General features: G+C 41.2%; 1 protein-coding gene and 1 non-coding gene across 3 annotated transcripts in view; both read left to right on the top strand.

The window, feature by feature from the left end:
- The first annotated feature begins 937 nt into the window (after positions 1-937).
- GMPS (guanine monophosphate synthase) overlaps positions 938-16,862 on the top strand; it is a 64,650-nt gene continuing 48,725 nt past the window's right edge. Inside the window, exon 1 of one of the 2 annotated variants that reach the window (XM_044915099.1) lies at positions 938-1,014. In XM_044915099.1, coding sequence (XP_044771034.1) covers positions 970-1,014 — 45 coding nt within the window. In that variant the 5' untranslated portion in view covers positions 938-969. Of the gene's footprint in view, positions 1,015-2,283; positions 2,536-16,862 lie in introns of those variants that run through there. The other variant, XM_021702677.1, reaches the window with a different exon arrangement.
- Positions 16,405-16,508, top strand: LOC123326981. Its single transcript, XR_006541453.1, has one exon. It is a non-coding gene; the product is annotated as a U6 spliceosomal RNA (small nuclear RNA).

Raw genomic sequence — 16,862 nt, 5'->3', positions numbered from 1 at the left:
AAAAGCATTTGACAACATCCATTCCTGATCAAAACTCTCAGCAAAACGGGGATAGAGAACTTCCTCAACTTGATAAAGGGAATCTATGAAAAACCTACAGCTTATGGATGAAAGACTGAATGTTTTCTCTCTAATATCATGGTTTCAGTGATATTGGGCACAGAAATTTGGGAAGTTTTGTTTTGGACTTGTTGAGTTTAGGGCCCAACATACCACTGAATATCTAACTGGGGATGTGCAGAGCGATATGGATCTGGAGCTCAGAGGAAAGAGCTGTCATAGAGCCTATTAAAGGACATTTTAAAACTAGTTTTGATTTTTTTTAAAGATTGTATTTATTTATTTGACAGAGAGAGACACAGCGAGAGAGGGAACACAAGCAGGGGGGGTGGGAGAGGGAGAAGCAGAAGGCAGACGCTTAACAACTGAGCCACCCAGGCGCCCCAAAACTAGTTTTGATTTTTAAACAAGTACCCCAAAGAAACACAAGTGAAGAGTAAGAAGAGAAGAGGGTAGGGAACGGAAATATTGAAGAAAAGCAACACTTATAAGCTTCCTCCTGTAGGATAGATACAGAAAGAGTGGCAAGAAAAGGTGACTGCAAGTGTCAACTATCATAGGAAAAAAAAGACCAAGAACAATCTTACAGGTGAAAAGGCACCTCTATGATACACTGTAAGAGAAATCCAGTTTCAAGAATGAGGGAGGGGTCAATAGAGTCAAAATTTGCAGAAGAACTTTAGATATAAGGATCCTGGTACCTTAGCCATAAGCACAGGTGACCACTAGAATATATTTAATATAGGTATTATCTAGTACAGATGGGCTTTAGCCAATCCTAACGCTGGCACATCACATTCCATTCCATTTCATTCTGGGTGGATAATGATGTAAGCTGAGATTCTCCTATTGGTTACTACACTGTTCTCTTGATTGCTCATACAGACCTACCAAGAGAGCACAGTATCCATGGCTTTAGAAAGTTCAAGTATCCGTTTTTCAACCCCAAAGAGGGTAAGTGAAATACTTTCATTGACTCAGGGGTCCGCTAGGATTTGGGGCCTTTTGTTCCCGATAGTAATAAACTGTCTATCTTTTCCCAGATCAGGTACCCCCTACCTCCTATTCCGAGAGGCAGAGAGGCACATTACCTCACTGAGCCTCAGTTTTCTTTATTAGTAAAAAGTGGGTAAGAACATAAATCCTACCTCACTACTTTCGTGAAATAGCTTAGAATAAAATGAGTTTTTGTAAGTCAGGGTTGTCTTACTCTGGCTCCTTGGTACCTGGAGCCTGACACATAGCATGAGCTCAGCAAATGGCTGTATCGTAGTAACTGAATATTTGTTAAAAGGCTTTGTGAATCCGGAAGCTGTTCCAAGTGTTATTTATTCTCCAACCGCGATTTAGGTTCCCAGGTCACCAAAGTAATACCTCATCTTGCCGGTTGTCAAGGAGTAGCTGGAAGAACTGTAGCCCCTTCCCCACAAACCATCTAAATAAAAACATAGGGTGCTGTGCAAACAGAGCTTCATGGCCAGTGCCCTGGCCCAGCATCCCACCAGACTGCCGCTCCCAAACCTCCTTCTTATGGAAATTCTGTACCCGCTGTAGAACTTTTGCGGACCTATGTGATCAAATCTCACTTTGACGTCCCTTGAGATGTCACGACGAAACTCTTCACAGTAGCCTTGGCTGACCCCGTGTCCCACAACCTGACATGAGACCGCGCCAATGGCTAGGACCCAGCTCTCCGGAGACTTCCTACTCCGCTCCCCCAGCCTCTCACAGTGGTTGAAGGCCGCCGGCCGGCAGCCTACTGCAAGCTCTCGGAGGCTCGGGTTTTTCTCAGAGGTGGGCCTTCACGGCGAGGAGGGGCCGACCGCCTCGGGCTCCTCCTCCTCCCAAGGCCAGTTGCCCGGTGCGGGGGCGGGACGGGAGCCGGGCTGTTATTGCGGGCTCCTCCCCCCCAAGGGAGGACCAGAGGGGGCGGAGGAGGGTCAGGTTCCTACTGGGGGGCGGGCTTTGGCGGCGGAGGCGGGGCCGGGCGCCGCAGTCCCTTCTTCCCGTGGACCCGCGGGCCGGAGAAGCTGCGGGTTTCTTTTCCCGGAGGCGGACCTGGGCGGTGGGAACGGACCTGGGGGGCGGGGCCGGACACCGAAGGCCCCTCCTCCCCAGGCGGGCTTATTTGGCGGCGGGGGCATCTGCCAGGTGTCCGCGGTTTGGCTGCCTAGCCGAACGGGCTCTGGCTCCTCCCAGTGGCCGGCCGGGGCGGAAGCAGGAGGCGGGGGCAGCGTGCGCGCTGCTGGTCTCCTCTCCCGCGGCGCTGGGGCCCGCGCTCCGCGGCTGCTGCTAGATTCGGCGCCTCGCAGTTGGCCAGCTCCTCTCCGCGCCCGCCCGCTTCTAGACCAGGCCTCCTCCTCAAGCCCCAGCCCGCGGCGTCGACCCCGCCGGCCCTTTCCCGCCCCGTCTCATACTGTGGCCGCCGCTACCGCGGCCCCGGCCCCGATGGCTCTGTGCAACGGAGACTCCAAGGTCAGTCTTTGGCGTGGGGCTCCCTGCCTCGCCGCTTCTGGGAGCAGGCGAGGCTCCGGGGCCAGGGAACCACCGCTCGACCCTCCTCCCCCCAGCCCGTCTGCGCAGCCCTGCGGCCCGGGCAGCTGCGCGTCGGAGAGTCCCCGGTCGGGGCCTGTGGCATGTTTTCTCCTCGGGAGCGGCAGGTGCTTTGTTGATTTTTGTCTTCGTGTCGGGGTTCCTGCGCCCGCCGGTCTCCGGGCGTCGGGGAGGGCGTCAGCTCCCCGCGGCCACGCCGCTGGCCCTCGCCTCCCCCGCTCCGCTGTGGGGCTCGGAGCCCGAGGAGCGTGGCCGGAGGGTGGAGGTAGGGAGGCAAGCGGGTGTGTGTGTTTGCTTCCTCAGCCCTCACCCCCGTCCCTTCGCGAGGCTGGGGGCCTTTTGTGGACCTCTTGGGGCCCGCGGAAGGCAAGGCAGGGTCGGGGCCTCGCGTGCGGCGTTCAAGCTGTGCTGGCCTCCAGTCTTCCCGCCTCCCCATTTCCCGCCTGCCCTCGGTGAGGCCCTCCCCGTTCCCCAACGCCGGCCTTGGGGTCCGCGGCGGCGAGGCCGGCCCTCCGCGAGGCCGCGTGATTGCAGTCCTCCTTCCTCCCCACCCCCCGTCCCCCGGTCAGGGCCGGTGACCCGAGGGTCGTTCGCTCCGCTGCCCTCCCCCCCCCATCCTTCTCCGAGGGTTGGAGCGTGGGTCTAACCCCGCCCCTAGTCGCTGGCTGCTGCTTTTGCACGTTTGTTTGCGGTGGGTCCGCTCCCCGCGGTGGGGAGCCCTCTCCGGGACGCGAGCCGCGGCCACCGCGTCCGAGGGCTGGGGAAGTGGGGAATCCCGGGGTGTTGGAGAAGTTGCTAACTTGATGTGGGGAGAGCACGTTTGGGTCGCCGCTGCGCTTCTCGTCGCCTCCAACTCACTTTTTCTTTAGACCCTCCTCTTTCGTCTCGCTTCTGAATTGAGCACCTTCGCGTTCACTTCTGTATTAAAATTTTCGTTGGCTTGGAGTTTTCAGACCCTCACAAAGTCGCTTTTGTCAGCGATAAAGTGCATAGTTTTGAATTGGCGATTAACTTGAGCAAGATGTATCTCCTATACACTGTTTAGAGCCTGGCTTTAAGAAATTACTTCATTAAATTTTATTCATGTGTATGGGATTTTAAAAGTCAGGTGGGAATTGGTGTTCTAAGTCAGATAGTAGTGCCTCATGCAGGTGGTATTCTCTTTCAAAGGTGGTGTCTAAGTGTCACATATTAGTAGTAGGTCCTCTCCTACTATTGATTGCCTAGTACCTCCTAAACATTAAAATACTATTTGTTGAACAAATGAGGAAAGATGATAAGGTAGCGATATGTTCTTTTAAACCGAGAAAACTAATGCGTAGACAATGTGAAACTCTTTTCTCGGGGCTCTAAAGGGGAATGAAGACAGTCGAACTTGTTTTTGACCTCAGAAGCTAATGTAAACCTCATTGTGCAGCTCTTTTCTGTACATTAGCTCACTTGCAAAGCATTTTTCTGTTTTGAGACTGATAACTTTGTGCGGGTAGAGGAAATGACCACTAATAGGACTTAAACCTAATTTCAGACTTTGAAAGATATGTGGTGATTTGAGAAGAGTATTTTCACAAAATTAACTGGCAGCAGAAAGTTCAAGACTCAGTTTCCAAATTTGTGTGTCTTAGGTGTATAGAGCATACATTTTTTTTTTTTAAAGATTTTGTTTATTTATTTGAGAGAGAGAGAATGAGAGAGAGCACATGAGAGGGGGGAGGGTCAGAGGGAGAAGCAGACTCCCTGCCGAGCAGGGGGCCCGAAGCAGGACTCGATCCCGGGACTCCAGGATCATGACCTGAGCCGAAGGTAGTTGCTTAACCAACTGAGCCACCCAGGCGCCCGAGCATACATTTTTTTTTTTTCCTAGTTGATATTTTTGTTTTGTTTAACTTGCATTTTAAGGAGAGTCTCAATCAATTTGATATATTTTTGAATATTTGAGCCTCAAGTGAATTGCTGATTAATTTTATTTGTTTGATACAGAGAGAATGAGAGAGAGAGAGCACATGAGAGGGGGGAGGGTCAGAGGGAGAAGCAGGCTCCCCGCCGAGCAGGGAGCCCGATGCGGGACTCGATCCAGGGACTCCAGGATCATGACCTGAGCCGAAAGCAGTCGCTTAACCAACTGAGCCACCCAGGCGCCCCTGCTGATTAATTTTATTTCAAGGTCCTTTAAAAACATACTCAAGGATGTGTGTTTGTGTGTGTGTGTGTGTGTTTGGAGTAACAATTAGATGTGAACTGAATTGGAAGCACTTTCAGGAGGAACCATCAGGGAAATAACATATTTCATCAAATCTATTATTATTTCATGTACTCTTAAGGAGGAAAAAACTCCCTACAGTTAAATGGTGATATGTCATTGATCATAAGAAACATTTCAAGTAAAGAGATGTGTAAACTTGGGATAATATGCATAATAAATTAGGTGAAATAAGGTATTTCTAAGAGGTCCACCTGGAAATCTGAGTAGGCATCTCTTTTCCATAGTTTACCACTGAACCACCCTTCCCTCTGGAGTGAAATACAAGTACTGTACCCAAGCTTACTTTGTTACACCTATTTGACTCTTGACAGTTTTGTGTAAATCCTGGTTCATAAATTAAAGTGGGAGGAAAGAGCTGATTTTGATTCCTATTCTGGTACATTTCAATTTGTATCAGGATTTTCTAAAATGACATTTTTGCATGATAGAAATTAGGGAGAGACCTAACATCTATAAAAACATTTGGGCTGATTAACTATCCAAAGCAGAGGTTATTGTTTTCTTATTTAAGGAGTTGATATAATGTCTTTAAGAAGTTAAGATCTTATATAATGGTTTATTTAAAAACTTTTTTTTACCGCTACTCAGTGTTATATATGAATACTATAAAGGTCAAGTATCAGACATAGTAACTATTTTCTGTTTTATTAAGGCAGGATTATCAGAATATTGTTCTTTGGGCTACTTGTGAAATTTCCCACTTTTTGGCCTTATCTAACCCTCACATTCTTGGTTGGAGCAGAAGTGGGACCTGCTCCATCACCTTACCTAGATGTTGACTAGGGTAAATCATATTTGAATTAAGGGTGTTTTATAAATTGATTGTGATATAGAATCTTTAATGACCTCTACTGTTAAAATTTTAAATTTGGCATTTTTAAATTTAAGGTTTTTGTGGGGCACCTGGGTGGCTCAGTCGTTAAGCGTCTGCCTTCAGCTCAGGTCATGGTCCCAGGGTCCTGGGATCGAGTCCCGCATCGGGCCGCCTGCTCAGCGGGAAGCCTGCTTCTCCCTCTCCCACTACCCCTGCTTGTGTTCCCTCTCTTGCTGTCTCTCTCTGTCAAATAAATAAATAAAATCTTAAAAAAAAAAGAAATTAAGGTTTTTTTAATAAAACAAGCCAAATTTTATTTTTTTAAAGGTTTTATTTATTTGAGAAAGAGAGACAGAGAAAGTAAGAGAGAGCATGAATGGGGTGAGGGGCAAGGGCTGGATCCCAGGATTCTGGGATCATGAGCTGAAGGCAGATGCTTAACCAACTGAGCCACCCACGTGCCCCTTTAAATTTAAGTTTTTGAATCAGGTTGAAAGATAACAAGATTTTTTTCCTGGGTTGCATTGAGTATTAAACAATGTCCTTTTATGATAACTCTATAGAACATTTTTTTTAAAGGTCAAAGATTTTTTTTTCCTGCTTCAGATTTTGTTCAGATAATAAGATATTCATCTAGGGCTAGGTTGATTAAGTGTCTGACTCTTGATTTTGGCTCAGGTCATGATCTCAGGGTTGTGAGATTGAGCTCATATCGGGCTCTGTGCTGGGGGTGGAGCCTGCTTAAGATTTTCTCTCTTTCTTCCTCACTCCTATCTCCCTTTCTTTCTCCCTCTGCCCCTCAAAAAAGAATCTTCATCTCGAATGAAAGAGCTGTTACAAAAGGAATAGTTTTTATTGTTTCCTGTTCTTAGACTTGGAAGGTTCTGAAATTCCTCCAGGAACTTCAGATAGCCTTGTCTTTTAGCTGGACCAAATGTAGACTTGTCCTATACTTGTTCAAATGTATTTGATACTTTTATTTATTTTTTATTTTTTTATTTTTTTATTTTTTAAAGATTTTATTTATTTGAGAGAGAGAGAATGAGAGACAGAGAGCATGAGAGGGAGGAGGGCCAGAGGGTGAAGCAGACTCCCCGCTGAGCAGGGAGCCCGATGCGGGACTCGATCCCGGGACTCCAGGATCATGACCTGAGCCGAAGGCAGTCACTTAACCAACTGAGCCACCCAGGCGCCCTATTTGATACTTTTAAAAGGCCGTTTAATGATTGCTATTCCAAAGGATGCTGTTTAACGTAATGAGTACTTATTTGCTATCCGGAAGAATAAAATTTACCTCTGTTATGGTGCTTACAATGTCTTCATGTTTCCTTCTAACCTAGACTCTGTTTAGATGCTCAAAATGAATGAAGTCCTCAGGGCTAAAACATAATTCTGAAGCACTTTGTGAATCAACAGAAAAGTAATCGTTTCATAGGAATTTGAATCTTTGTATAACATGTATAATTCTGAGTTGTGTAGAATACTTTTCTCATGCTTATTGTGGAATAGAGACGTTTCTGTATTTGCTTAAGAATCACAGTGGTTTAAAAAAATAGTTTTACTATAGTAGTAATGTGGTATTAGTTGGTTTTCTAGTGGTGGATCCTTGCCATGTTTTGAGGACCAAGGAGATGGTTTATACAGTTATGTCCGTACATTCCCTAATACAATACATTATAATGTGATAGGGAGTGAGGTGTTTGGTTATAGTAGTGTGACCTTATAGTCTTTGTCTAAACTGGGGCACTTAAACATAAAAGGAATTGGTAAAAATAAATTGTAATTTCTCTAAAATAAAATATTATGAAACAAAATAAAAAATTTTAGTTTTATACAATATAGTAAATAAATGGCAAAACTCCTGTAGCAAGAATGCTCAAATTACTCTCTTTGGAAATCATGCACGGGAACACACAACATCTCTTTCCTGCATGTACTTTACAGATACCTTATTCACATTTCCCACTGACCCAGATGATGGTGGTCTAGAGGTTTGGTGCATCTTGCAAGCTGAGCAATGGCTGTGGCACTCAAGACTGGATAGAGTTAGCTACCCTTAGATGTCCCTGTCCAGGTGTACTTCATTTTATTAGGAAAGGATGTGGAAAAAGAAATGGTATATGAGTGGTTGGCTTTCAGATTGAACCTAAAGTTAGAAGTGAGAACTCTGTGTTCATTGCACCTGTACTCCACAGAATTAGACAAAACCATGGCAGAAGGTGGAAGTATAAAGTGAAAGTGTAACAAACCCATCCTATGTTACTTTAATGCAGTTATTCATAAGAATGTTAAAAAATGAAGACTATGAGATAAATGGGTGGGTGTGGGAATAACAGGTGTAAATTAGGATAGTCCTGGCAAACTGGGCCATATGGTCACTCTAGTTATAGAGCACGTATTGCCCTGAGTTTGGATCTTGATTTCAACAGTGACATCTATTTAAAATTTGGCTAACATTTAATCCTAATGTGTATATTAGAATAATTATTTCTGAGTTAGTAACTATGCTAAGAGTTTATGAAATTCTTAAAAACTGAGTGTCAAATTACTTGTTTTCTAAAAGGTGAGAACCAGCAGTGTTGAAACTGACCAACAGATAAAATCTGCTCTACTCTACCATAACGTTTTCAGGGGATGTTTCCCAAACTTTTAAAGCTGCCTGGGCATGCAAAATTCTGATATTCTTGTTTGTCACAGGAGAACAGAATCCTTTTTGTCTCTTAAAACTTACTGAGATCTGTGTAAATTTAAGTCACCTTCACCTTGTCTGTAATTTGGAAAATTAGTTTTAGTAATTCTTATCCTCTGAGTCTCATTATGAATATAAATCTAAGACTCCGGAATTCTAAAATGCTGCTTTGAACAAATTTTGGATGAACAATTCCTAACTAATTTGGGAAAATTTAGATGAATTATAGATAAATCATTGTTTTGATACATTTATTGGTAATAGTGAAACTTTTTATGCTGTAATTTTTTCCCCCTTTAACATTTTATGAAACATTTCAAACTGACAAGCAAGTTGAAATTTTAGTCAGCATTTAGGTGTAAAACCTAGATTCTACTCTTTATTTTTCTTAAAAAATATATATATATATTTTTAGGGGCGCCTGGGTGGCTCAGTCATTAAGCATCTGCATTCGGCTCCTGGGATCGAGCCCTGCATCGGGCTCCCTGCTCAGCGGGAAGCCTGCTTCTCCCTCTCCCACTCCCCCCTGCTTGTGTTCCTTCTCTCACTTTGTCTCTCTCTGTCAAATAAATAAAATCTTTAAAAAATATATTTTTATAACCACTTCATTGAGATATTCGTATACCATAAGATTGTGCCATATAAAGGGTTCAGTAGTTTTTAGTATACTCACAGATTTGTACAACCATCACCACAGTTAATTTTAGAACATTCTCATCACCCCCAAAAGAAATCCTCTACCTTCTAGCAATCAGTCCTCCTTTCTCCTGGTCTGCCTTTCTCTCCCAACCCTAGACAACTACTAATCTGTTTTGTCTCTATAGATTTGCCCATTCTAAACATTTTATATGACTAGAATCTTACAGTATATAGTCTTTTGGGACTGGCTTCTTTTATTTAGTGTAATGCTTTCAAAGTTCATCTGTATTGTGGCATGTGTTAAGTACCTTATTCTTTATTACCAAATAATATTCTGTTGTATGGATATACCACCTTTTACTTATCAGTTCATCAGCTGATGGACATTGGGTTTTTTATACCCTTTGGATATTATGGATAATGCTGCTATGAATATTCTTGTACAAGTTTTTGCGTAGACATAAGTTTTCATTTCTTTTGGGTATATACCTGAGGGTGGAATTGCTGGGTCATGTAGTAATTCTGTATTTAACCTTTTGGTGAATGGTCAGACTGTTTTCCAAAGTGGCTGCAGTATTTCTGCAGCATTTCTGTCAGTAGTGCATGAGGTTCTAATTTCTCCACGTTTTTGCCAGCACTTGTCTTTTGGATTATAGCCATCATAGTGGGTATGAAGTAGTATCTCATGGTGATTTTGATTTGCATTTCCCTAACGACCGATGATGTTGGACATCTTTTCACGTGCTTATTGTCCATTTGTATATTTTCTTGGGGGAAATGTCCATTCAAATCATTTGCTGATTTTTAAAAGTAGGTTACTTGTCTTTTTATTGAGTTGTAAGAGTTCTTTATTCTAGTTTGACAAGTTTCTTATCAGAAATATGTTTTGCAAATATTTTCTGCCATTCTGTGGGTTTTTACTTTCTTAATGGTGTCCTCTGATGCATAAAAGCTTATAATTTTGATGAAGTTCAACTTATTTTCTTTTGTCACTTGTCTTTTGGTGTTTCATCTAAAGAGCATTTCCTTTTTATTATTATTATTATTATTTTTTAAATTCCAGTTAACATCCAGTGTAATATTAGTTTTAGGAGTAGAATTTAGTGATTCGTCACTTATATATAATTCCCAGTGCTCATCACAAAAGTTCCTTCCTTAATACCCATCACCCATTTAGCCCATCCCTCCCCCTCCCCTCTAGCAACCCTCAGTTTGTTCTCTATATTTAAGAGTCTGTTTTATGGTTTGCCTCCTAAGGAGCATTTCCTAATGACCTTGAATCTTGTATAATTGCCTATGTTTTCTTCTGAAAGCTTTGTAGCTTTAGCTCTTATATTTAGGTCTTTGATCCATTTTTGTTGTGAGATCCTAAGTTATAATTTGGTGGAACATTTTCATATTGTTGCATTATTGTCATGAACTGTGAGATATGGTCCTCCCAACTCCTGACATCTGATTGGGTGAAATAAGGCACCAGATTTACAGCATTAGACTGAGGAGATAACTTTTTAAAAGGTAATTAAAGGTAATTAGGAATAAAAGTACAAACTTTTAATGGATGGTTAATTGGATGCTTAATCCACTTAAGTGGATTTAACCTGATTTTGGTTTTGTAATGGAGGGGCTCTTAGATTTGAGTGAATGTTGGCCTTGTTTTTGACACCATGGCAGAGCTTGACCATCTGGTGCCCCTGAAGGCTGAGGGTAAACAATTGCTTATTGTAACATTGTCAGTTTGTGGAGACACATGGTTTGAAAAAGGTCACTAATAAGTATTTTGTTTTGCTTGTTTTTATTGAGGTAAAATGTACATAGGTGAAGTGTATAGATCTTTTAAGTGTACAATTTGAATTTTGACAGATGTATATACCTGTGTAACCACTACCCCAATCAAGATATAAAACATTTCTATCACTCCCAAGTTCTTGCATGTCCCTTGGTTCCTCCAGCAGCAACCACTGTTCCCATTTCTATAGCCAGACATTAGTTTTGTCTGCTTTGAACTTTATATAAATGGAATCGTATGGTGATGTTTGGCTTCTTTCACTCAGCATAATGTTTTTGAGGTTTATCTATGTTGTATTAGTAGTTCATTTTTATTGTTGTGTAGTATTCCACTGTAGGATATACTAGAATTTATCCATTCACATGTTGATGGCCATGTGGACTGTTTCCAGATTTTGTGGACATAGATGTTCATTACTCTTGGATAAATACCTAGGAGTGGAATTACTGGGTCAGAGGATACCTTAATAGGTTTTGGTATTTTCTATTTTGTACAGTTTAGGATATTTAGGTTATAATAATCTACTTGATGCCTGGAAGAGATAAACACTGGTAGAGTAAAATAAACTTAAAAAAATTGCATCATGGGGCGCCTGGGTGGCTCAGTTGTTAAGTGTGTGCCTTTGGCTCAGGTCATGATCCCAGGGTCCTGGGATTGAGGCCCACATTGGGCTCTTTGCTCAGCGGGAAGCATGCTTCTCCTTCTCCACTCCCCCAGCTTGTGTTCCCTCTCTTGCTGTGTCTCTCTCTGTCAAATAAATAAATAAACTCTTTAAAAAAAAATTGCATCATAATATTTTGTCCTTAAGGGTATTTTAAAAAGTACCTTGTTGAGCTGTATTTTAATGGGAATAGGATATGGTTTGTTGGTAAACAGGCTACTTTTAGATTGGCTTTATAAACATGTACCAGTAGAAATGAACAACTTCTTTATTTGATAATAGCAATCTGAATTTTAAATTCAAAAATAATTTGAGGGCTTCTGGGTGGCTCAGTCAGTTAAGCATCTGACTCTTGATTTCTGCTCAGGTCATGATCTCAAGGTCGTGAGATTGAGTCCTGTGTTGGACTCCACGCTTAGCAGGTAGTCTGCTTGGGATTCTCTCTCTCCCTCTTTCTCTGTCCCTCCCCCTGCTTGCATGTGCGCCCATGCACTCTCTCTCTCTAAAATAAATAAAATAAAAAAATAATTTGACAATAAAGCTGATGAAAAAGGATTTGGAAGCACTCGGGATTTAATAAGGCTGGGTTTCTATTTCTTTTTTTTTTTTTTAAATGCAACCTTGGCATTGGTGCAGTATTTGCATATAAAAAACTATTTTCAGGTGTTTGATAAGAACTTTTCTATCAGTTTGTGAGGCATATTATCCTGGTATGGTAAATCTTGGGTTCACCAGGCCTACCTCTCCAGAGGTTAATTAATAGTGCCTCTACGTGGTTCCTTTTCCCTGATGTCTTTCCTTCATTAGTTACCCCCTTAAAAAAAAGATAAGTATGTATTTATGTTTTAAATTTCCAAAGCTAGAGAATCAGTGTAATGTGTATCTTAAGGACAAGGTCACAGAGAGCTAAGCATGATTACAGCCATTTTGAATAATTTTGCCCTGTATTCTTATGCATTTCTGCTATATATGGCCAGGGAAAGCAGAATCATAGTATGTTACCGATTGAGAACCTGCCATGGGTGCTTTGGTGTTAAACAGTTTTTGTAAAATTTCACTTTAGGTGGTATTAAACATTCAGGACATGTGAACTAACTTTTTGCTGACAAGTTTGTGGGTCAGCTCAGCATTGCTGAGCTCCACTACTTTCATCCTTCTCTTGGGACTACTAGGTTGATGGTGTTTTCATGATGGCAGAAGGACAGGATGGAAGTAGAATCATTAAGATGGCTTGGCACTCTACCATTTCAGCCCTCATTACCTTGGCCAAAACAAGTCTCATGGTTGAGCCCAATGTCAAGAGTGAGGAAATATATTCTGCCTAAAACAGGATGAACTGCAAAGTCATATGAGAAATGGCATGGATATAGGGAATAGTGAAGAATTAGGGCCAATAATTCAGTCTGTTATATATAGAATATTAAAAACATGCATAAGTAGAGCAAAGAGTATAAAGTACTAACCAGCTAAACAGATATAAGCATATGGTCAGACTTCTTTCGTATACGTATACATAGAATGAACTGTATAACTGTCAACTGTATTCAATAATCACACCTAGAATTTTTTATATATATCATAAGAGACTTAGACTTTTTTGAGAATCATATACCACTTACAATTAAAAAAATATGAACTAAATTAGTTTTGGTATTTTTAAAACTTTCTTCATGTTTAGTCTGATACTTCTAAGTTATTTTTTGACCTGAGTTGTCCAAGAACTGTTTTTCCACACATCTTCTATGCCATCAAGAATTTTGATGATTCAGCAATTCTTGAGAGTGCTCACTCACTTCTGGAATTTTTTTCCAGGCCATTGATGACTCATTCTGCAAGTTTTTTTTTTTTTAAGATTTTATTTATTTGAGAGAGAGAGAGAGACAGCAAGAGAGGAAACACAAGCAGGGGGAGTGGGAGAGGGAGAAGCAGGCTCCCTGCTCAGCAGGGAGCCCGATGCGGGACTCAATCCCAGGACCCTGAGATCATGACCTGAGCCGAAGGCAGATGCTTAACGACTGAGCCACCCAGGCCTCCCTCATTCTGCAAGTTTTGATGCTTGTACTTCCTTGATCTTACCAGAAGATATCAATGGAAGTTTTTCAGGTAGTATCCAGAATTCAGTCCTTCTTCAAGTAGTTTTTAAATGTTAAGGGGTTGCACTTGTCCAGTGATACTACTAGTAGTAACAAGCCACTGCACTCTCCAGGGGTCTTGCTCAAGTGTTTGTAGAATACATAGAGAAATGACATAGAGAAATGAAATAGAGTTATATAAAGTTTCATAATGTCTATCCTAGGTGAATTTCAGCCAAGCTCAGCTATATTTCTTTTGCTCAAACCTTGGGACATCTTTCTGCTCTAAGGGAAATTTTCTGAGAGACTCCAGGGAATCTCTTTCCCTTGAGGGATTTTATATCAAATTGTACATAACTATGGCCATGGCAGTGACAGCTGTGTCACTGAGCTAATGGAAAATTTAAGATACAGTGTGATTTTAGAGATGTCTGGCTTCTTTCAGTTGGCATGTCTGAGATTGATTTATCCATGTTGGGATTTTTCAGCCAAAGAGGACATTACCCTCTGTGGGATCATGGGGTGTTTAAACAGCAGTTTAGGTTAAAGATTAGGTCAAGGCCTTATAGGGCTTGGACGGTATTTTGGACTTAATTGAACTTTATTCTGAGGGGGAAATAATTGAAGAATTTTAAGCAGGGGGAGGACTTGAAGTCCGATTTCTTTTTCTTTTTTTAACATAGGCTTGTTAACCAACTGATCAAAGTCAGGATCACCAATAGTGGAATAAAATGACATCGTATCCTTGCCATCGTGTTTTATTAGGAAGAAGCATAATTACATCATCAGTGTAAGATTGTTGCCAAAAAAAATGTTTATCTGGAATCTAATCATAAGGCAGCAAATAGATTCTGGTTGAGGCATATTCTACAGAGAGCTGGTCTGAACTTTCAAAAAAATGGCTGTGTCCTAAAAGACCGTAAAAAGATGAATAGGTAGTTCTGGATTAAAGGAGACAATGACATGACAGTGTGAGTACAGAGTCTGTGGTTTTTGATAGGGTTCTGGAATTAAAAACAAAACAAAACAAAACAAAAAAGCCAGGGGCACCTGGATGGTTCAGTTGGTTGAGTGGCGGACTCTTGATTTTGGCTTAGGTCATGATCTCAAGGTCCTGGGATCAGGCTCCACCCTCAGTGGGTTTGGGGGGGATCTGCTTCAGGATTCTCTCTCCCTCTGCTCCTCCCCCCACTTGCTCATGCTCTCTCTCTCTCTCAAATCTGGAAAAAAAAAAAGCCATAAAGGACATTAGTGGTGACATTTGAGGAAATTTGTGTGTAGATACTATTAGGACTAAGTTTCTTGGGTGTGATTATGTATTGTAGTTATATAGAGGAATGTCCCTGTTGGTAGGAAGTAAGTACATGCTGAAAAGTTTTTTGGGAGAGAAATATCTATAATTTATTTTCTAGTAGTTCAGAGGAAGAAGTATATATAGATAGAAATAATGCAAATGTGGCAAAATGTTACTAATTGTTAAATTTAGGTGGACAGTGGGGTTTATCGTGCTATAGATTTTTTTTTAAGTTTATTTAAATATAAAATTTTTTTAAAGTTTATTTATTTGTTTTTAGTAATCTCTACAACTAGTGTGGGGCTTGAACTCACAACACCGAGATCGAGAGTTAACATGCTCCTTTGACTGAGCCAGCCAGGCACCCTGTGCCATATTTTCAACCTTTCTGTAGGTTTCTGTAGGTTTAAAATTTTTCAAAAATAAAAAAAGGAGGGTAGAACACAAGCATATGATAAGATCAAGAGCTAGAGAGTCTCTTCGATTTAACCCTTTAATTGTAGGCTCAAACTTCATTCAGTGTTGTATGTGAGGTGATGGTTTCTTAAGAAAAACCTTCAGTTAAGTTTGTTGACATTTCTAAAGTACCTAAGATGTGAGATAATTTTGTGAAGAAAATGTACAATTTTTCCCAAGTTATAGGTGTGGTGAGATTAAATAAGTAAATATGCTACTTCAGTAGCCTTTTGGTAATGAAAGGATTATTCTGGGTAGTTGAGTATTTCAGATGACTAAAATGTCTGTGTGTGTGGGTGGGGGGTGGTTCTTAAAATCTCTTTTAACCCTAAGACTTTTATTTTGGCAACTGAAGTCTACTAAAGTGTTTTTTGAAGAGCAACTACCTGAATAAGTTTAGTACTGATGAAATTCAACTTCCAAAATCATTTATATAGTATACTACTACTTTTCTCAGACATCAGCAGAACATTATTTCACTCATGTAAGCAAACTTTCTAAAGTAATAAAGCTTACCTTTTAAGTACCAAAATACTAAAAATTAAAATAGGGCGCCTGGGTGGCTCAGTTGGTTAAGCGGCTGCCTTCGGCTCAGGTCATGATCCTGGAGTCCCTGGATCGAGTCCCGCATCGGGCTCCCTGCTCGGCAGGGAGCCTGCTTCTCCCTCTGACCCTCCCCCCTCTCATGTGCTCTCTGTCTCTCTCATTCTCTGTCTCAAATAAATAAATAAAATCTTAAAAAAAAAAAATTAAAATAACTTTGAAGTCTTCCAAAAATATAGTGCATATTTACCCACCTCTATAGTGCTACTTGTTTTGGGGTTTGAAAAGGCCTACATTTACCTTCTTCTTCTGCCAGTGTGTCCCTAGGCAGGTGATATAGTATCTGAGTCTCATTTTCTTCATCTGCAAAATAGAAGTACATACCATTATGAATAAGAAAATATGTAAAGCACATGAAATACTAGGTATGAAGTAAATGTTAGTTCCCTTTTTTTTAACTGTAAAAATCTTTTTATTGTAAAAACATGGATAAAGAAAACTACACACAACAAATGTATAGTTGAGTGAATTATAAGTCATGTGTGCTTTTTATCCAAAATATTGAAAGGTTTTTTCCTTTAAAGCCCAGTAATTTGTTAAGCATATGTGTTGGTACAGAGAAGATTAGCATGGCCCCTGTGGAGGGATGACATGCAAATTTGTGAAGCGGTCCATATTTTTCCATTTGCAGCGATGTGGCTGGAGCTCTATAGAGAGTATGATGCTAAGCAAAATAAGTCAGTCAGAGAAAGACAAATACCATATGATTTCACTCATGTGGAATTTAAGAAACATAACAAATGAGCAAAAGGGGAAAAAAGAGAGAAAGGCAAACCAAGATACAGACTCTTAACTCTAGAGAACAAACAGATGGTTACCAGAGGGGATGTGGGTGGGGGGGGATGGGTGAAATAGGTGATGGGATTAAGGAGGGCACATGTCCTGATGAGCACTGCATGTTTTATGGAAGTGTTGAATCACTATATTGTACACCTGAAACCAATATTACATTGTATGTTAACTGAGTGGAATTTA

Source organism: Neomonachus schauinslandi, chromosome 1 (assembly GCF_002201575.2).
Source record: "Neomonachus schauinslandi chromosome 1, ASM220157v2, whole genome shotgun sequence".
Classification (NCBI taxonomy): domain Eukaryota; kingdom Metazoa; phylum Chordata; class Mammalia; order Carnivora; family Phocidae; genus Neomonachus; species Neomonachus schauinslandi.
This window is presented reverse-complemented; position numbering and strand designations above follow the sequence as displayed.